Consider the following 22,649-nt stretch of genomic DNA (forward strand, 5'->3'; position numbering starts at 1 on the left):
TACTATTAGCTTAGCCACATAAAATTAAAAATATCTTACCATTTTGTATTACAAAATCAACAATGCATTAGAACTCGTTTGAGGTGAACCGTTTTATTAACTAACTTTATCTAAAACATGACCATTTTATAGTTGATTTAATAAAGAAGAAAACTTCAACTTCAAAACAGTTCCTTAAACTTTTCAGCCAATTTCAAAATATAGTATGTAACTAATCGCAACTTGGATAAAATAATTGAGATTAGAGATGTAGTTCATCAATATTATTACAAATAAGTAACACATTATCACCAACTTATAAATAATATATTATATAATATTATTAATTTATTAAACATTAAAAACAAACAAATAATCTAATAATAATGTTATTATAACAGTCTTGATAAAAAATAGTTCAGTTAAGATTCTAAATACTTTGAAAAAGAATTTTTCAGCAACGATTTTTTATCCACCTTACCCAACGCATTCCTGGGCACTTCATCAACAATGTTAATTACAGTCGGTATACTATATGGCGGCAATACAGTTTCAGCCCAACTTTTTAAATCCTTTTTTAATTTTTTATGTTCAACATTAATTGCGTGTTCATCAATTGCAATCAAGGCACCTATTCGCTGTCCCCATGTACTATCAGGTAATCCAACCACAGCAATATCTTTAATCATTTTATTTTGTAACATAATAGTTTCAACAAACAAAGCACTAACTTTATAACCTCCGGTTTTTATTATATCTATTGATGTTCGGCCTAATATTTGAAAACTATCGTCAACATATCTCACTGAATCGCCTGAAAAAACAAAATAATTTATTACTAGAATAAACAACATGTTTATACATACACTTACCAGTCTTAAACCATCCATCTTCAGTAAATTCTTTTTTTGTTGATTCAGGTTTGCGCCAATATTCCTTAAACACATTCTTCCCTTTTATTTGCAAATTCCCACTATAACCTTCTTCGTTGGTATCATGCTTGACTGAATTAATAATTTTTATATTTTTGTTGTTCCCTTCAAGTAAAATGATGTTATCTTTGACAATCCGGACATTTACATCAGGTAAAGGTTGACCAACAAAACCTAGGATAACAAGTAACACAGTCCAAAACATTCTATTTTTTTTTTTAGAAGCATCCTTATTATATTCATCATAATACAGTAGGGTCTCGATAATCCAAACGAGATTTGGAAAAAGGGTTGTCTGGATTACCTATGACATTGGTTACATGGGGCGATTTTCATGTACTTTTTTCAACAAAAATGAAATCACTTTAAAATATGAAACACAACTAATAATCGCTGACTATTATTTTATTGGTCTACTTAAGTACAATAATGGAACGGTGGCAATGTACACTTGAAGCTATTCGGATTATTGAGACCCTATTATATTAATATATTATAGTTCAGTATGTGTATTCAAGGGTGGAGTAGGCTACTGGGACACCGGGATATGAAAATGAGCCTATGGGGGTTGCAGTTATTCACCTTTTTTTTTTTCTATTATGGGGAGAGTACTAAATGTAATTAACATGTCTTTGTGTGAATGTTAAAAATCTTAGTAAAGTATTAAATCAAATATTACCACCCATATTATGCTAAGAATATAGAATGTTATTTTATAATTTATGATAATATTAACCTGGTTTTCTTTCGCCATTTAAAGGATTTGAAAGAGCCATTCCAATTTCACTCATACCATATCGTTCTAGTAATTTATGACCAGTAATCTGTTCCCAACGATTGAACAGTGTACTGGGTAATGGCGCAGAGCCACTAACCATCAATCTAAAACATAATTTTATGTTTTTATTGTTTTTTCAATATGTACATTTAACTAATATTAGTATTATTGATTACTATAATATGGTCTAAGTTTAAAAATAAATATAATATTGATTACAGAATATAAACTTGCCTAATTTTTTGAGAACAAACAGCTTTGACATATTCTACCATTCTATCATTTTTCTCAAACATTTTCTCATAATTTTCGATAAGTTTTACATACATAGTCGGCACACCCATAAACATGTTTACTCTGTATCCATAATATTGTTCTATAGCTAAGAGCCATGTCCAGACATCAGCAGCGTTAAACTTTGGTAACATGACACATCTAAAAAACATTTCCATAAAACAAAAATTCTAATATATTAACACAATAAAGCAGTTTCAGACACTTTATGTACATTTCATAATTTAGTAATACCTTGCGCCTGTGTGTAATGGACACATAAGTGCATTCACAATACCATGGATATGATTTAAAGGCAGAGCATGGAGAATAACGTCTTTATTACTCCAATTCCAAGCAGTTTTCAAACAATTGATCTGCGCATTTAAATTATTATGAGTCAATAAAACACCTAAAATAATACAAATATACAATATATTACCTATATTAAAAAAATGTACATGTAATACATGACACAAAGAGTATTTTAGTAATATTATACATTAATATAAACAATTTATATGATTAAAAATAACTGGTTTAAGATTGCTATTATTTTTTATAGTATATAATTAATATAAGTATAAAAAAATTGATTGTTTAATTAATAAATTGTTTAATCTTAATTCTTATTAATTAAATATTTCAGTATACAAAAAAAACTCAATTTACAAGAGAACCAATGGTATAGATTCTATACTATAGAAACCATATTAATAATATAAAATTTAATTACCTTTAGGGGAACCGGTTGATCCAGATGTGTAAATTATCATAGCATTTGAATCAAAGAACTGTTCATCAGTTATATTATTATCAATAGTTAACATTTCTACTTTATTATTTTCTTCAAATGATGTTTTACCAAGTGGTTTAAAATCTAAAGTAATATGATCTTCAAGTAAGAGATACTTTTGATTAAATTTTTCGGTTAAAGGACGTACAATATTCTCAAACTGAGCAGTTGTTAAAATCACTTTAGCATCACTATCGTTCATGAAATATTCTAACATGGCAGCTGGGTGAAGTGGACTTAAAGGTACAACTATAAATAAAATTCAAATTACATTAAAACCAAATTAAAAATGAGTTAACAAATATTATTACTGATTTGTCCACTCATCCATGAAGCCCATTGAGCAACTACATAAGATGCATCATTTGGACACAAAATTGCAACACGTTCTTGGATTTCTCCATGCAAAGATTTTTCTATTATTTTTGATAATGTGACACTGCTGTTGAATATTGAAGAATAAGTGTGCTCTCCAAACTTGTCTACAACCGCAATGTTGTTCGGCCATTGTGATGCCAACCTGTACAGTACAATTAATCATGATTATACAAAGAAAACCGTAAAATAATCCACGATATTAGACGTTTTAGCAGAAAAAATATAAAATAAAAATATAAATAACCTAAATATTGGGCGATTCATGTTGGAAATAATGGAAATTAAGAATAATTTATGAAATGTTCAAGAATGACATAAGACTATAATTTTTTTTTCTTTAATACTAATTGATCTATTGATAAGGTCTTTTTTTTTTTAATGAATTATTCATTAACCATTACACTATTATGCTAACTAATCATTTAATATTTTAGTGAATGTATTAGAGTACCTACTGCATGTTTATGCAACATGATAATATATCTAATATTTTGGTTTTATTGTCAAACTATACAATTTTCTCAATTATAATTGTAAGCATTAAATAGATTTAACCTATTCTGTGCATGAGGTGTAATAATATCATATCTACCTATATATAGGTGCTAGAGAAGTTTCATTCTTGGGTATGTTCTTGAAAGCTTCAGAAGAAAGCTGTCGAATACAACAACTGTAAAAAGATCTGTACAGTAATTTTCTGCACAACACCATTTTCTAAATATGTCAAATTTTGAATTAAATTAGTATAGGTATAATAATATAAAAACAATAATTAAATGTTTTTTAATGATTATTACTTATTAATTTACCAATTGGGTGTCGGTTACTGGTTATAGTTTATAATGTTAATATCTACTTAGGCGCAGTATAGGAAAGTGAGCAGCACACTGAGATAAGTTTGCCGAGATAATAAATTATCATGTTTGGTGTACTAGAATTGCGTGTTTTGTAAACTACTGAAGATCAACTATCCAACTCCAGCAGTCCAGTGATTTAAATTTTAAATAAAAAATTAAAAGCAGTGTAATACCATAGTCTGGAATTGCAGTGTACTCAGCGTAGTGATTACTGTTAAGTAGGTAGTTGGTACGGTTAAACAGTGATAAATGATAATAGGTACTCATAACAACTGTGACGGAAACAGTAAGTTTGGCCCCTACCCACTACTACAGATAGTTAGAGTTCCTATAAGTCAGACAACAATATGACAGCATTCATGTTTAACTGTGGTTGAATGATGCGAACACTAAAAAATAAAAAATAATACACATTATTGTATGAAAGGTTACCTAATGCAAAAACATTTTAAGATTTGTAATTATTTTATATTTATGGTATATCGAGGTTAAATAGATATAATTATTTTAACTAGTCGAACGTTGCAGCCTTATAAGACCTATAGTCAGAGCCGTAACAAACTCATTTGACGCCTGAGAGAAGTTTGAGTAATACTAGTGTATTCGCATGAAAAAGTATTAAAAATACTTATAAAATACTTATAAAATAATGTATTTTACGAATACTCACAAAGTATTTTTTTTAATTTTTACAAATCTACATACCTAAATCGTACCTACCTAATACTGTATATTTTAAACATTTTACAATCAATTCTTTGAAGATTTTTAAAGATAATAGCATGTTGGCCTAAAACAGTTAAAATATGTTCTTTTATAAAGTCAATTTTTTTCGAAATTTTTATCTGAACTTTATTTTTAATATTTAACATTTTACTATTTATTTTTATAAGAAATTGATAAAACTGATTTATTTATAATACTTAAATACAAGTATTAAGTAAAAAAATATTTATAAAATTTATTCAGAATACTTAAAAATAATTAAAAAAATTGTATTTGGAATACCATAAAAATACTTCAAAATGTATTTAAATACTAGTTTCCAAATACTTGTATTTGAATACTTTACAAGACTGCTCTTAAAGTCTTAAGTGTTTTGTGCCTGGATATAACTCTAGGTTACCCAAACAAAATAAAATAAATAAACAGCAGCGAATAAAACTGCAGAAGACGTGAGCTTAAAGTAAGAATAAATGTTAAAATGCATTATGTGCCATACAAACTTTAGTATGTTATTTGAGCCCTCTCGGGAGTTAGCGCTCCCGGTGACAGTTACAAGTAGTGTAATTGAATAGTTAAATATTTTTTTTTTAAGTAAGACATTTTTAAATGCTCCTTAAATACTATATATTGGTAGAATAATATTTTAATTTAAACAATTTATCAAAGTTTAGCGCCCCCATTTCATTGGCGCCTGAGGCATTTGCCTCAGGCGCCTCACCCTTGTACGGCCCTGCCTATAATATAATATTTACTAAATATTTGTATATATATTTTAGTGTTAGTCTGTAATTATAATATTATAGAAAAACGTATAATTTTTTAATCTTTTCCTTTTTGAACTGACAGCAAAGGGGGAACCTATGTTAACCTTGTTGTCTTGTTGATATCGAATCGTTTATACTTTATTGTATTTTGGATCAAATAACAACCGGAATTGTTTTTATGTCCTGCCACTACTTAGAGGTAACACAGATCTGCTCTGTGCTTTGATGAAAACTAATATAGTAGGTTTATAATATGGCAGACTGAGACTGGTTATTCTAGTTTCCAGAATTAGAAATACGCACCGCATTAAAAATAACATTTTGGCCTAAAGCCTGATTTGGCTTGCGACTATAAATTACTTCGCTAAATGGATTGGTTTTGCTATTCGTATTCTCAAAGTTGTATAAATTAGTAAAGTTGTATTGACCAAAGCGTCCAAAGCCAATAAAGTTGAAGTCTCTCCTGATAAGGTGTATTTTTCGCCACCCGATTCGATAGTCTGCTAGCCTTAAACTCTTGACAGTCCTATATTGCTTAAGTACAAGATCCGTTTAACTTAAAGTTTCCTTTCCTTTTTATTGTCTTTAGGTTTAACGGACAGGAAATTCCTATGTTGTTAATCCGTTGTCGTCAGTTATGAAAGCCTCTCAGTAGTATATAACTTAGTATAACTATATAACTACAGCTACTATTATATTATTATTATTGCTTAAAAGTTGTAACTTTATTTATGTTCTCACTCCCGGTCTCAGAGGTTAGTCGTAAGTCCAATGGCGCCGATCTATTCTTCATGTTATGGGATATAGATCGGATATATTGTAACTGTCACCGGGAGCGCTAACTCCCGAGAGGGCTCAAATAACATACTAAAGTTTGTATGGCACATAATGCATTTTAACATTTATTCTTACTTTAAGCTTACGTCTTCTGCAGTTTTATTCGCTGCTGTTTATTTATTTTATTTTGTTTGGGTAACCTAGAGTTATATCCATTTCATGTTTCTAAAACTCTGTAAACTATTAAGTATAACAATTTTTATTAATTAAGAAAAATATAATTAATTTATTAAAGAATATATTATTTTTTTCAATCTAAAAGATAAAAGGTACATAAAATCGAATTTAGAAATCAATATTATCTTAAGTTAGGAATATTTACTTTTTATTTTTTATTGCTTCATAACTGGTTCAGGTTTTGTTTGTTTATTAAACATTTCAGTAATTGGTTTTTGATTCTTGGATGACTTGCTGTAGTTGTATTTTTTTTTGCACGATGATTTTTAACCACGCCACCCATTTCTTTTTTTTTAAGAATGTTTTGCCCATTTCAAAAGAATAATGAAAACACGCGTCACGAAAAAAAATTAATATATGTAGAATAAGTGGTAACTGAAACTGAACTAAATTAACAAAATAATTATTTACTGTGAATTGTGAATTATGATACACGACTGTCGCAAGTTAACTGAAGTCTGAGGACTGAGATCAAAGATAAATAAGAGTATCAATCGATTGTTGTTTTTAGAATTTGTAGATTTAAAAATAAAACTATACGGGATTATGATATTAATTATTATTATTGTTGTGTGTACAACATTATTGTGTTCCTAAATCCTTTTTCTTCACAAAACACACATGCATGTCCCGCATGCGTCTAAATATAAATTTATTCCAACTATAAATTAATTAAAAATGTATCATCGTGACAATAATTTTTTAGTAGTTAGACTGTTAAATTATTTTTTGAAAATATTATAAAAATAATTATGTTTTTTCACTAATAAAATATAATAATGGTTAAATGGCAAAAACCGGATACTGGCTTATTGGGCTGCCTTTAAAATCAGACAAGGGCAAATGCCCACCTTGCCCCCCCCTAAAATGACGCAACTGCTCTCGGTTCGTTAGAATACCACATGCAGTAAGCAGAACGTGACGTAAAACCATCATTCGAGATTCAACTAAATGAATACGTCTTGTACGGTTCAGTTTGTCTTCGCCAGACTTCATTTGTGGACCGTGATCCTATTAGGCTCCATGCTCCATGAAAAGCCTACAGTCACTAGTTACTGGAAGAATTATTGTGGATCATTTGAGAGGAAAAGTGGACATTTGCCCTTATCTGATTTTAAAAGATGTCCAACTGATGGGAGGGGGAGTGATTGTCGGTGAAAAACTATTTTTATAATTTTGATTATAATATTAAATAGTTTATATAAGTTCAAATATTTAGACACATAGATATTAGATGTATAAAATGTTTTTTTTTCAATTATATGGGTTGGTCAAAATGTTTGCCTCTTCTATTTAAAACTGAAATGACTACGACACTGTTGAGTCGATGATGAAACCAGGTGAACTATACACTTTACAAGACTGTTGTGTAGTATTGTAGTAGTAGTATCACAGAATAAATTAAATAAAATTTATCCTGTGGTAGTATAATAATATCGCCATATCGGTATTATAGTCAATAAAGATCTACGATTGATTAATGATCTTATTTAATAATTTTAATCCATGAATTGATTTACAGATTTACTTACTAAACAACTAAATAAATGTATACCTATCAAATTTGTGGATTTAAATTTTAAATAAATACAATTTTAAATGCGATTTTTAACAGTAATTTATTTAAACAATTTAATTTACGCCTAATTACGTCAAATACTGTAAATAGGTATGCTATACCCTGTAAAAATATATATAGGTCTTACGCACTTACATACCTTCACGAGCATATAAAATAATTAAAAATGCGAAATTTAAAAATTATACTCAAATTGGGATATCTTTGGGTTTTTTTGAAATACATAATTATATATGATTATAATATACTTTTAGTCGTTACTTATCATTAATTTAATGAAGCTAAACTTCAATTAGCAATCAGCAAAGAAATGGAACAACTTTTTGCGGTTTACCAATCGCTTGTACCACACCCCACGCTCCACAGAATTTATCTAAATTTTAAATTTTTTCTAGTTTATAATAATGATCGAGATCGAATTTTAAAATTATCTTTATTTAGTTGGATCTTAAATCCAAAATGAAATTGTGGGAGTGATAATAACACATGAAAATTATTTGTTAGAAATCCCGAGAGAAGTTAGATTTATTGCATAGGTACCTATTTAGTATTTGAGAATATGGGGTTTAAGAATATTTAGTTCTAATAATACCATAAGGTCGAATTAAAATATAATCAAGAATGAATTTAATATATTTTAATTCATGCTATAAGTATATTCAATACCTATATTCATTGAATATAAATACTTATATTTCAGTAGTATTTAAAATCAATGGTAGGTATACTATTCATGGCAATCATGGCATAGAGTAGTGTTTCTCAACCGGCGTGTCGCGACACACTGGTATGTTGCCGAGTAAGTTCAAACGTGTCGCGGGAAGTACTAATATTAAATGTACGAACCTTGTTGACACTATATTTACAAAAATGAATAGTTGTTATTCTTATTTTTATTTTTTTTTATTGTGTGTCACAAAGTATGAAAATGTTTAATAGTGTATCGCCATAATACAAAAGTTGAGAAACACTGGCATGGACAAACAAAGTTTAGCATCAATAATTATCGACACATACTTCATAAAGTATAAATTATTGTGTTAGTGTTATCAGATAACATTTATTATTATTATTTACATTTTGTATTTTTTATATTCAAGCAAAGCAAGACTGTTCAAGAATTAAATTTCATCATATATAATATAAATATATCATTATATTAAACTTGAATTTAGTACATTAGACTTCTTAAATTTGAATTCCTGTGTAATGTAAGATAGTTATAAGTAAAACAAATTTTAATTAATTTATAGTAAGTTTTAGTTGTGTTTAAGACGCTATTTTGAGATGCCGGCTCTTCGGAGTGCCATTTGTGAAACCCTCCTAGGAGAACCTGATCAAGATGCCAACTCTGCTTTGATTGAACTCGACAAAGGCCTACGATCCAGTCGTGTTGGTGAACAATGTGAGGCAATTGTACGGTTTCCTCGACTAATTGAAAAATATCCTTTTCCAATTCTTATTAATTCGTCATTCTTGAAGCTAGCTGATGTGTTTCGTCTCGGAAACAATTTTCTTCGACTTTGGGTGTTACGAGTATGTCAGCAGACGGAAAAGCACATTGACAAAATTTTAAATATTGACGAGTTTGTTCGTAGAATTTATAGCGTAATTCACTCTAACGATCCAGTTGCTAGAGGGTTAACTTTACGTACATTGGGTAGTGTTGCGCGAATTATACCAGAAAGAGGACAAGTGCACCACAGTATACGTACAAGTTTAGATTCTCACAATGCTGTTGAAGTAGAATCTGCGATTTATGCAGCAGCACAATTTGCCGCCCAATCAAAATCATTTGCTGTAAGTATGTGCAGTAAAATTTCAAACATGATTAGAGGTATTTCAACTGACGTTGTTATGAAACTTGAATTAATCCCTATATTAAAACATATGCATCATGACACAACTACTGCCACAATGGTCAGAACACTTTGTACTGATTTGCTAGAAAAATACCCAGCTCAAGACTTTGTACTTGTAACATTGAAGACGCTCAATCAATTAGCTTTGTCTATTTTAGTTGATGTACCAAAACAAATAGAATTACTTTTGAAATTTTTGAGTGAAGACAAACGACCTTTAGTTTGCAAGTGTGCTATATCTGGACTTTATCAGATTGCCAAAGAAGGTGCACATTTCTGGTCATGAACAAACCATTAACAACTTGGTCAGTTTTTGCGAGAGCTTAAATGTAGACAACAGTTTGAAAGCAGATGCTATAAGTGTATTTGTTCCATTAACAAAATCTCCAGCTATATGTCAATTTCATTACAGTACAGACAGTCTACTTATGAAAATGTGTATTGCTGAATCGAGTTCATTGCATCAGTCAGTTGCCGGAAATGCAGTTAAAGTATTGACAAATATAGCGTGTTATTGTTTTGAAGAGGAAATTATGTCAGAAAACGATGCTAATATATTAAAGGTTTGCATACAAAGCTATCTTTTGTCTGTCCTATCAGCTGGACATCAACATACTGATGATATCAGAAATTTAAGCAATGAAGAACAATCCCTTATTCAAAGTATTTTAAAAACAGATAATATTGATGAGCCAATGGAAGTTGATGGTGTTACTCCTGAAAACTTAGATAAAGCATCAAACTATCTTCGCGATGGTTTAAGATCGTCTGTTATGCTGTGTAAGGCAAATAAAAGTCTAATCCCAGATTTTGTTTCACTTGTTGTTAAACCATTGCAACAAGATGGATTTGAATTAAATCCATTGATATGTGAAGCTATTGCTGCGTTTGGTGGTATATTACCGGGTACATTACAACCATTTCTACCAGTTTTTATAAAACAATTGACAGATTTAAATAAAAATAAAAATCATGAGTCCATAGCTACTAAAGTTTTGTTATGTACTGTGATTTTTCAAGCCATCGCTGGCTATGATGAACATGATAATGTGAAACGAGTAATTAATGATGTAATAAAAAATACTGACTTATGGACCAATTATAAAATTGGTCGAGCAGCTGTTAGATATGGTCATTTTAATATAAGTTCTAGAATTTTTGGTAGCCTAAATAATCGTGTTGGTTCAGAACAAATGCATTTTTGGTTAGCTGCATTAGAAACTATTAGTACAGCAGAATCTCAGCTTAAATCTTCGAATCCTTCAAAATTATTAAGTAACTTAGGGCAATCAATATCTACTTACTACCGAGCAATTGCTGCATTAAAAGCTGCATCACTAATGCTTATTTTTCAAACAGAATATACACGTTTGCGTTGTGAACTATTACAATGTTTCATGCGTTTATTATCTACATGCAACAGTTTTTGCACTACACCTCCGCCAGCTATTGCTTCAGCAATTGTGCAAGCTACTAGAGATGAAATGCAAAGTTATGGGCATATTACAAATCAGTTGAGAAAAAGAGCAAAAGAATTTAAGGGATGTGCAGATTTATATTGGAGATTATACCAATCAGCATTTGATGCTGACCCTAATACATTATATCATTTACAGCTTTTACAGCATTTGTGTTTGTTAATGGCTCATAACATTGAATCAGTAGCAGTTCCAAATAAGTGTGAAAGTCCAGTCTTAGATTCTGAATTAGAAAAAGAAGGCTCCTTAGAGATACAGTTGATTGTCAAATGTAGACAAGAGCTCTTAGAAATAATGAGTACCGTAAAAGAAAAAGCAATTACTCATAAACATATACGATCTCTCAAAAAACAAGCTTCCCTTTTGGTAACTACACCCATGTGTTTTCCTCGTTACTTTTTCCAAACTTTACAATCTACTACAATAACATTGGCTGTATCACCTCAGCCTAGAGTTAATGGAGAACCGATTACAGTAAATATGGGAAGTAATTTTGTAGTTAAGTTGAAGGAGTTGTACAGCATGGAACAAAAGCTAAATTTCGTAAAGTTGATGGAATTCAATTAACAATAACATCACAATTAGTGACAAGAAATCACGACACTAGAACAACTGAAGGAAATTTGATGTTAACACAAACAGTGAAACCACATAAAGACTTCTTTGCTTCGGAATTTTGTCTGAGTTTCAATCAAGGAAGTCAACATCAAGTGCATATTGAAGCAGCCCTAATTGATGATACTGCATCTGTTTGGCAAATTGGAGTGCGTAACACATTAACTATAAAATGTCATTAATGAAAAAATAATTTTTTTTTTATTGTTTTTTTTTTTTTATTAATTGTACACCTTCACCTAGTTTAATAAATTTAATATTTCTAACATGTTACTATAATCTATTTTCTCGTTCTGAATTGCTATCTTGAAGTAAAAATGCTGGCCAATATTTAACTTCTCCAGTATTTTCATCTATATATTTTAAATTTGGATTAGGGTGACTTTTTGACTTGTTACCAAGAGATGTATACCTATAAAAAAATATATATTTATATAATGTACATACAAAACTAATTTTTAAGTTACTCACCCTTTATCATACAAGCTACAATACGGAATAGAGAATTGTCTCAAAAATGACCAGATGTTATCGTAATTCCAATGCAATAAAGGTTGTACTCGTACTAATTTAGGCCAGCCTGGATCAGTTTTCTAAAATAATAATACATGGTTGATTATAAGTTTTCAAAATAACATATTATAGTAGTATAGTAGTAATTGATTACAATTAGATAAATTAGGTACTGACAATATAATTATCTATAATAATTATATTATATTGATCTAAAATTAATTTTTCAAGTTTATCAATAAAAGAAACTATTTTTTTTTTCAATTTGTATTATTCATTTTATTTGTATGATATTATCTTGCTATTTAAGTATCCAATATAAAGTAATATATACAATGTTAAAAATACTTCTAACCAAAAAAGTTATGAAGTAATTAACGATAAACTAAAATAAAAATTGTAATTAACATGCAATAAATGATTTTTTTTATAGAATATATAAAAGTACATTGTATACTTACTAAAATGTATACAATATAAAGCTATTAATTAAAAAATGTTTTAAACTTAGTAAAAATTATATTCATTCAATTTCAATGACCTACACAATTGCTCAAATATTTTACAATACTGGAGTTTATGTGTAATTAGAATACTATGTGATATTATTCATCATAGGTGTGCGCACTGAGTGCAGACTTCAATTACCAACCGAGTATGGAACAATTAGTGCACCTAATTTTCTTTTAAACACATTAACAAAAATTATAATTATAAATTAAAAAAACTGTATAATATTTATATTTATAAATAGAATCAAGTTGTATACTTGTAAATGCACACAATATTGTTGTGCTAAGTTCTAGATATATACTTCTTAAGTTAAAAATAAAATTACATATGATATTAATTATTAATATATACCTAATGCATATATGTACCTACATATAATTATATAAACTTAGTAATGTTTAAATGTGTAACTACATAATAATTTTAATTAAAGAAGGATTATAAATGAATTTTCCTATTTCTCATAGACCTTAATCTATAGTCAGTTTTGTGCATAATATTTTTGTTAGATTAATTATGAATAAATCAATAAAATGTATGTAGTAATATACAAATATTTTAAATGATACTTCACTAGTTCAACAAATACAATTTTCATAATTTCCACAAACATCGGTTATAATTAAATATATTTTACACAAATTTAAAATTTTGCTATGCCCTAAAAAGATTCTGGTCAAGCCCTCTGTGCACACTTATGTTATTCATAAATCATAAAAAATCAAAACTATATAGTTTCATATATTCACAAATATTATTATTTAATTAAATATTTTAAAATTGCATTAAATAAAAACCTTTCTACTATTTAATTAATAACTTGTTTTGATTTCCTAAAATTATTTATTAGTGTCCCAGTAATAAATAATTTTTATAAATATGTAATATAATTTAATTTTAGTTATAATATTTAAAAAATATATATTTATTTGCTTTTAAAATAATAAATTAGTTTAAGGGGTCACTACAACAGTATTTGTTTTCTCTATCTATCTCTCACATAATATACTATACAGGAACAATGATACTACGTATTTCCACAATTATGACTCTCTGATTCAGTTTAGGGCAAAAGCACATATTAAATATTTTATAAAAATTTAGAACCATAGATTTATAATATTTACAATTTTGAATAAATTATTAATGTTAAAAATAATCTAAATTATTTTAAATTAAAACATGCTTATATTTATAAAAAATGTAAATATTAAAAATCTACTGGATCAATGCACAGGAAATACTCTTCTTTATAAAATATATAATAGGTACTTTTGCCCTAAAATGAACCAGAGTTGTTATCATGAAACTACAGAGTTTCTTTGTTCCTATTTTATGTGGGAGATAAACAAAGAAAAAAATGCTGATGTAGTGGCCTCCTTAATGTTTTTAAATAAAGTGTACCATTTTATTTGTGTTAAAATAATAATATATTATTAAGATTTTTATTTTACTTGAAAGAACAGCAGTTTTGTAGAACCTGCATCAGATTGTCTTGTACCTATGATAGATGCACAAAATTGAGGATTTTCCTTCAAAAATTCATTAAGACCAGATTTAAGTTCACCTTTGATTACTGTTAAGTCTAAATTAAACCTAAAAATAATAATAAAAACAAAATTAAATTATTTAATAGTGAAAAATAATTTTTTTTCTAAACTAATATATTATATTTTATTGAGTTATTTATTTAATTATTATTGTTATTGAAGTAATTATTATACTAATTTTTGATAAATGAACCTGTTTACTGTGGATTGTACATAGTCTTCTTCTTCAGAAAATTGGTCATCTGATTGAAAATAAACAGCTTTGATTCGTTCATTAAATTTTAATTCTTCAAGCACAGCTTGAAATAGATATAATAAAACGACGCAATCTTTTCCACCATTAAAGCTCAAAAATATGTTTTGTAAAGTAAATTTGTCAATACTTTCTTTTATTACCTATAAATATAATTCTTTAGTAATTCATACTAAATTACATTTTAATAAAAATAGAACTAGATACCTGTATTGCCTCTATAATACATCGACCTAAAGGTAAATGTGTATGTACTTGGAATTTCCTAATATCTTCAAAATTTACTGAATTAACTGTATAATGTGGGTATATAAGTGTATTATCTGGTAATCTACTAACTAAAAATCGTTCAAACTCATTGATTACATTTTCATTATTGCAATAGATTCCAAAAGAATCTATATAGACAATACAATCAAATGTATCACAGCTATTTGTTTTCGATATTTCATCCTTTATTACTTTTAGAGTTTTGATGATTAAATCTTTGCGATCAGAATTAAAATAAATAATTCGTTTAAACACATATTTGAATACAGGGTCAGGTGTATTTTCCATTATTGTCATCTTTTCATATACATTTTAAATTGAATTTTGAATGTTCTTCAACATGCAACAATTTTTAGTTCTATAAATAAATATATATATTAATAAATTATTTTGTTAATTTAATATTAGTAAAAATATTTAGTTATATAATTAAATATCTAATCATAATTATAAATGTTAAAATATTTGGATGGTTAATAATGGTTAATAATTTCTAAATAACTTTATTTGACTCAAAAAATTATATTCATGAACTGAGTTTGAAATTTATGCATTAATTTATTTTTTTAGCTTGACATAAAATTTAGCAATATTAAACATGAAATTTAAAAGTGCTTATTTTTAAACATTATTTCTAGTTTTTCTATTTTTTGTTATTTGAGAGGCAGCTAATTTATTTTTGTAGTCATAGAAAAATGTTCTCAGCACAGATAAAAAAAAGCATAGTATATTATGAAAAGAATTTATGGTTTTTGAATTGTATTATTTTTTGAAGTCTGATGAAGAAGGTTTATAATTTTTTAGGTTGATTTTTTTGCCTATTTTAATGATTATAGATGATTTAAGTTCTGAATACTGTTCATAAATAATAACAACTATAAACAATGATAAAAACAAATAAATAATAAATACAATTTGTGATAATACTACTTTAAGAGAACTTGTTATAAACAATAATTTTGACATCATCACTAAAATAATCATTACCAAATAGTTAAATGTATATCCAAACTATTTACATATTACATACTAAAGAAAAAGCATGTTTTGACACGGTACTGACATAGAATACAGTAAAAATGAAGTAAAATAGATTAAGCAGTCATAAATAAGTTAAAAAAATACAACAGTATTATTACTTAATAAGAAATTATATTTTATTTTTATAAATAGATATCATTAAATATAAAAATATTAAAGTAGTAAAATTACAAATATTATGAATCCTCTTTGCTCTTTTTAACACTATCTTCAATATTAATTTCATTTAATTTTCTTTTTTTAATACTTTCAGATTTACACATTATGTCCTTCCTCATTTGAAATGTAATTCGAACCATTTCCTTATTGGGTGCTACATTTCTGACTCTTATAATTTCTTGAATATCATCATCCTTAATATTACTAAAGTATTCTTCCATTATTGATTTTAAACCTTCTTCATAATTTTTATCAGTTTTTACAAAAGTATAAACATGTAAAATTGGTAGAGAATGATCAGATATTTCTTCCCATTCAAATAAATTACTAAAATACTTTACAAAGTCAACAGCAATTGCAGGTAAATTCATTGTTACATGTATTTTATTTTCTGAGGTAATTGTCTTTGACCATGAAATGTAATGTGTCTTTAAATCTTCTTGAATAAATTTACTCCCATCTTTATTGATAATTGTTAAGAGTTCATCTTTAATGCGGTTCTTTTTTTTATTTATTTCTAACCATTTACAGCTATTAGGATTCAAATCATTAGCTAATACTATACAACCCAATTTAGCAGCTGGTATAGAAAATGGTCCTATTCCAGCAAACACATCATACAAAATATCACCTGATTTTAGTTTTTGCAAAATACGTTCATGTTCAGTGCATAGTCTTGGATTCCAATAAACTTCTGAAAAATCTAGGTCAAATAAGCATTTATTTTCTTTAATTGTAGTTTTTAAATCAGACGAACCATAAATAATTTCATATTCAAAGTTTCTATATACATTATTTATATTGTCAATTTTGTTCACTACACTTTTACAACCCTTAAGTTTATCACTAAGTACTCGACCAATAATATCCTTATAATCCAACAATTCTGGTTTTAGATTCACATGTATAATTGATCCAATTTTTGAATAACTTGATAACATAGATTTTTCAGGTAAGACTGCCTTAAGAATTTCATCATGATTCCAATTATTATAACCCACCTCGATTTGTACATATTTCAAATTTTCAGTGGAAATAAAGGTTAAGTTAAGATCTTCACATGAAGAAAATTTGGCTGGATCGAGATAAAAAACACATTCAGAATCATTAGAAGCATTACGAATTGGCTTGAAGTTGTTTAACTTAATAATATAATTTTTTAATACTTTATTAGCACTTTCAACAAAATTTTTATTTATTACTATAACAGGTACAGTTACAGGTTTTGTGAATTTATCAATTTTAAAAACTTTCATACCTCGTACTTCATCTGGTGGTAATAATGTGTTCATGATACTTTTGTTTGATTGAATATAATATTTACTTATGAAATGACGTAGTGATTGACGAAAAGTTAAATTCATAAGACTTAAATCGTCGTTATTAACTGAAATAAAATAACATATTAAAAAACAAAATATATTACAAATATAAGAGATCTTACCTTATTAAGTATGTCCACAAAATGTGGGATGTATAATATGATATTGAATATGACGAAGGCAATACTAAATAAATATTTTTGATAGGTTTGGCAAATGGCAATATGGATTTAGTAAATAATATTAATTAATTACGCATGTATTAAATATTTTTTTTTTAATGTGTTGGTGACTGATGTAGTGATGTTCTACTTCCACAGTTCCACATGACTACATTGAGCACATACACACAATCAGTTATCAGCAGCACCACTATAGCTTTCGATACTATAGTGATAAACTGATAACCATCTTAGTATTTCTTAAATTTCTTTATAACGGTTGAATGTCCTCAGAGCTCAACCTCGGGCAACTTAGACCTTGGCTAGGGGGGGCTACAGCTCCAGGCCCCTGTTTATATTTTAATATTAAAGTAGCACTGTGCAATTATATGACATTATTGCTTTCGTTAGACATTAACAAATCAAATTAGTCACGTTTTGTAATGGAATTTAAAAATATTTAAATATTATACAAGAATTAAAAATTTTGTTCACTCATGAGTCATATTCACCGTATTTTTTAAATTACACTAAACAAATATTAAATACCTTTAAAATTATATTGCCCCAGGCCCATATTTCATAAGTTGGGCTCTGAATGTCCTTTTCACATCAACGGAAGTGATACCTAGGTGCATATTTCACACAAGTTAATTATTTTGGATTGTATTCTATTTCTAAATTAAGTGAATTGTTTTTTGGAGTTTTGTTTAATAGTTTATCTCTTATCGACATAATAGCGTTAAACCCTAAGTTTTTTCAAGTATGTTTTGTAATTTTGAATTGGTTGAAACTCCAATTTCTCCAGGAACACATTACTATTGCTTTATGGCATTATCAATTATTTCTAGACTCTTGGCATTTAAGACATTTTTAATTTTGAAATAGTATAAACTTAAAATCAAAAATTAGCAGAAATAAATTCTGAAATAAAAACGGAAATTCTAGAATAATTCAGAATATGTATATTTATTTGTAAAATGCTTAAAAATATTTAAAATAAAATTAATATTAATTATTCGAAATTAAATGAAACGTATACCTTGTCGAAAACATTTCGATGTTAAAACTACATGAAAATATTTATTTAAATTAAACCGTTCCCTATAGTAATCGCTCATTAGTGTTATCGCAATTCTCATGATAACTTACTTATAAATAATAGCAAGTGATGGCGATCGTTGAGCAATAAGCTGTATGTCTAGAAAATATAAACAAGTTGTTAGTTTTACATTTTCATCAACGAAAATATTTTTTGTATTTCTTTGACTATAGATTAGAATCTGGACACACGAATTAACAATTATCTACAATATTAGTATATTATATATTGATTACACTTTAAACTAATAAATATAATTTTAATTTTAAATGTACAAAAACAAACAACAATCCACGCGAGCATTATTTCATATTTAAAATACATTTCAATGTGAAAATTTAATATTTTCTTCGTATAAAAAAGCGGAAATTCCAATTGGAATAAGAAAAACTACATCTAGAAAATAGAAACAGAAATAATACAACATAAATTATTCTTTACACATATTTTAACCATTTGTATTATCGATTAAAATAAACGGCAAATATACATTATACGCACAATATAAGAAGCGTATCAAATATGTCAGCTTTGCCAAAATGTAAGGTTTTATCTTTAAACGATTGACTGCATAAAATTAAGCAACAATGAAAATAACTCTTTTCAGCTACGGTGATTCTCGATTCTGCATTATAACTTCATTCACACAATTCCGCACTAAATGATTTTGTTGTCAGTAAATTATATTTTCAAAACAATTTTAGTTACCTAAATAATAAATGATAATTATTAATAATAAATTAATTCAAACTATACTATCATTCAATTCGTGACATTTGTGTCACAACTCACAAGTTGGTTTTCGATATTAAAGAGAAAAATTAATTAACTATACGTTACCTATCAACAATTACGTAAAAATCGTATGATCATAAATTGTATTATTTTAATGATTTTGCATATAAAAATCTAACTATTCTTGTTTCTTATTCACTTTTGTCTCAAATTATGTATTTGAAGGCTATCCTATAGTAAACAATATTTTTAAATGTTTTTGAACCCACTCTCTCCACTCCACGCAAAAAAGTTACTATCTATGCTTGTATGTAATTGGATACACCTATATCAGATATAGAATAGGTACTAGATAGTACGTCCTACACACATCATTAAAATAAAAGTTTTAAGTAGGTACAATTCTAGTCATAACTAATGTATTATAATATAATAGTATTAAAGTATCTATACGAATACGTTGTTTATGTAGTTAATACTCTGTAGGAAGATAGGTACATGTTGAATTGTTGACGATGGTTTGTAATTTGTAAACTATAGTAAAGTCGTAAATTAAATAGAAAGGTATAATTTCTCATGTACTCTATAATAATTATAATATATACATTGGTACCAAAAAAAAAAAAAAAAAATTGTGAACCTGTGGGATCATATCATATTTGATGATATAAAGAGGTTCGTAATGTTCGTACATGAATTGAGGTAGTTTACTATCTTAGTTTATGATTATGGGTTCGTACATTCCATATTGATTATATGATTATAAATATCAATGGTTTAACTAAATACTATGTAATATGTATAACTGATTGTAGAAATCAATGAATATTAAATTAATTACTATTTACAGATTTACGTGATAGTTACTTTATAAGCAAGTCATCAAGACGAAAATATTTTTTTCCGAATTTATATTTAACAGATAAGTATACTTTGACACCCAAATAATATTATACTTAAAATTGTTTGAGTTTTTAAATTAAAATTTGTAGGTAGGTACAATAATGATTTAATCAAAGTACATGCATATTTGACTTGGGTGTTGGCCATTAGGCCTTGGTTTTATTTTAATGTAATTATAATTATCTATTATAGTAAAAATAATATAAGATAGTATAATATAAGCATTAAAGAAAATAAAAAAAAATATGTGCCTTGAAGTCTAAAGGTACCGTAATCAAGAGTAGTGATATGAATAAGAATAATTTTAACCCTTACTTCTACTAATCGAACTTTAGATACACTTCTGAATGATTTTTTTATAGTCGACAACTGAGTATACAAGGTACTATTAATACCTTCTTAATGGTTTTTATTTTTTAAGAATATACAATGAAACCTTGATAAGTCGAAATTCAAGGGAAATTCGATTTTTTCAACTTACTAAAAGAATTATCAAGGTTTTAGGAAAAAATTTCGACTTAAAGAGTTTTTAAAATGTATGTACGTATATAATAGTTATAGTATATATATTATAAAATTACAGATACAATGTGTATTATTGTTTTTATTATTTTAAAGTTATTAACAAAAAATGATAAAAAATGTGATTAAATAATTAATAATATTTACATTCGATACCACCGTACACGTGTAATCTATCAACCTCAACTGATAATACCAAATGTAGTGAAAATATAATCGAATAAAAATACAAATAATACAGTAATAAACATTAATAAACACGATTAAGTTAAATTATCGAAACGCACAAGCAGATTAGGCAATGGTTATAAAAATTTCCGTCATCATCTGGAAGTATATTCGGAACTCAGAATGTTTGAATTATCTATAATTTTTTTTTTCGACTTATCGAGGTTCTACTGTAGTTAAAAAAAATGATAAATATATTATAACATAATTTATACATAACATGTTAATGTATAGGTAATCTAAAAGTAAACCAACGAATAGGTATTTCTTATTTTAATTTTAAATTGCATAGTTTCTCATGGGTGGCTTCAGAGACTTGTTTGGGAAAGGAGGCTAAGTCATAATATATTCATAATACTATATGACTATTACACCATACTTAGTATATTAGTATATTTTATATTATTATAGTTTATTTATACTTCATAGTATATATAATAGGTAATAGGTATATTAGGTTAGGTTAGGTATATAACATATAAGTATACTACTCATGTCTCATACCACTGCACATGAATTGCGTCCCGGTCATATTTAACGACTACACGAATTGCGTCCCAACGTAAAAACATTATTTTCTTTCCATTTTACACAGAATTAGTCAATAGCAAATTATGATTATCGGCAGGTAGGTTAAAAATATTGATTTTTGTTGTTGTTATGCAATAAGAAGTAAGTACAATGAAAATGTGTAGATTTAAATTATAGGAGTGTAATATAATAATTTAAATATAAAATAATAAAAAAGTTATAAGTTTAAAATTAAAAAATTAAAAAAACTGATCAACATTTTAATGGAAAACCTAATCGTTTTTTGTATTCTTGACTCAAACCAACCGTTTAAATTTTCCTCCACCAACTTTGACCTAAATGAAACCTGTATCCTTTCATTAGAACTGATGGCCACAAAATTAATAATAATGAATGAAGTGCTTTTTCAAAATCGGCAAATATTATTTTAAGTGAAAAAATGATATTATTTTTTAAAAATTTAGATACGAGAAGTGTAAATGCTGTAGTACAAGTTTCTATATTTTTATTAGGAAGTAAAAAAAAAAAATGTATACCTTTAATTATTATTTCACAAGCCACGGATTGTAAAAAATTGTGTTAACAATTTTGAACAACTTTTAAAGTTCCATTCACAAATATTGAATCAATTTCACTTAAAAATTATTAAATCCGGACGCAATACATGTACTTACCCACATGTAAATTTTTTTATTTCGGGACGTAATTCGTGTATTTCACTACCCCCAACTAATTAACTACACACTTGTATGTGTCTATAATAGTTAATTGTATAATATGTTTTTTTTGTAATTCTGTTTTTAATAATATACAAT

The 22,649-nt window shown here is 27.1% G+C and overlaps 4 protein-coding genes across 7 annotated transcripts; 1 reads left to right on the forward strand and 3 right to left on the reverse strand.

Moving 5' to 3' along the window:
* Positions 1–296: 296 nt before the first annotated feature.
* On the reverse strand, positions 297–4,266 carry LOC113547994 (acyl-CoA synthetase family member 3, mitochondrial). 4 transcript variants are annotated; one of them, XM_026948610.1, is made up of 9 exons: positions 3,946–4,160; positions 3,729–3,850; positions 3,070–3,278; positions 2,699–3,007; positions 2,218–2,374; positions 1,924–2,124; positions 1,648–1,793; positions 852–1,085; positions 297–793 (listed from the first exon to the last, which is right to left on the reverse strand). In XM_026948610.1, exons 2-9 carry the CDS (start codon positions 3,845–3,847, stop codon positions 402–404), a joined length of 1,767 nt encoding a protein of 588 aa, XP_026804411.1. In that variant the 5' UTR covers positions 3,848–3,850; positions 3,946–4,160; the 3' UTR covers positions 297–401. The 4 variants fall into 4 exon arrangements, with proteins under 4 accessions (XP_026804411.1, XP_026804412.1, XP_026804414.1 ...); XM_026948611.1 differs by having other exon boundaries at positions 3,934–4,160; XM_026948613.1 differs by lacking the exons at positions 3,729–3,850; positions 3,946–4,160 and adding an exon at positions 4,167–4,266.
* A 4,905-nt stretch (positions 4,267–9,171) lies between these two features.
* LOC113549899 (integrator complex subunit 7) lies at positions 9,172–12,430 on the forward strand. The gene is given in 3 exon segments (XM_026951417.1): positions 9,172–10,221; positions 10,223–11,918; positions 11,921–12,430. Coding segments are annotated over 3 exon segments (2,847 nt in total). The 5' UTR covers positions 9,172–9,363; the 3' UTR covers positions 12,214–12,430.
* LOC113549917 (FAD synthase-like) lies at positions 12,210–17,717 on the reverse strand. The gene is made up of 6 exons (XM_026951437.1): positions 17,589–17,717; positions 15,068–15,488; positions 14,801–15,003; positions 14,512–14,653; positions 12,503–12,624; positions 12,210–12,443 (listed from the first exon to the last, which is right to left on the reverse strand). Exons 2-6 carry the CDS (start codon positions 15,425–15,427, stop codon positions 12,305–12,307), a joined length of 966 nt encoding a protein of 321 aa, XP_026807238.1. The 5' UTR covers positions 15,428–15,488; positions 17,589–17,717; the 3' UTR covers positions 12,210–12,304.
* On the reverse strand, positions 16,203–18,003 carry LOC113549909 (tRNA (guanine(37)-N1)-methyltransferase). Its single transcript, XM_026951426.1, has 2 exons — positions 17,775–18,003; positions 16,203–17,717 (listed from the first exon to the last, which is right to left on the reverse strand). Exon 2 carries the CDS (start codon positions 17,692–17,694, stop codon positions 16,348–16,350), a length of 1,347 nt encoding a protein of 448 aa, XP_026807227.1. The 5' UTR covers positions 17,695–17,717; positions 17,775–18,003; the 3' UTR covers positions 16,203–16,347.
* Positions 18,004–22,649: the final 4,646 nt, after the last annotated feature.

The sequence above is a fragment of the Rhopalosiphum maidis genome, chromosome 4, assembly GCF_003676215.2.
Source record: "Rhopalosiphum maidis isolate BTI-1 chromosome 4, ASM367621v3, whole genome shotgun sequence".
Classification (NCBI taxonomy): Eukaryota; Metazoa; Arthropoda; class Insecta; order Hemiptera; family Aphididae; genus Rhopalosiphum; species Rhopalosiphum maidis.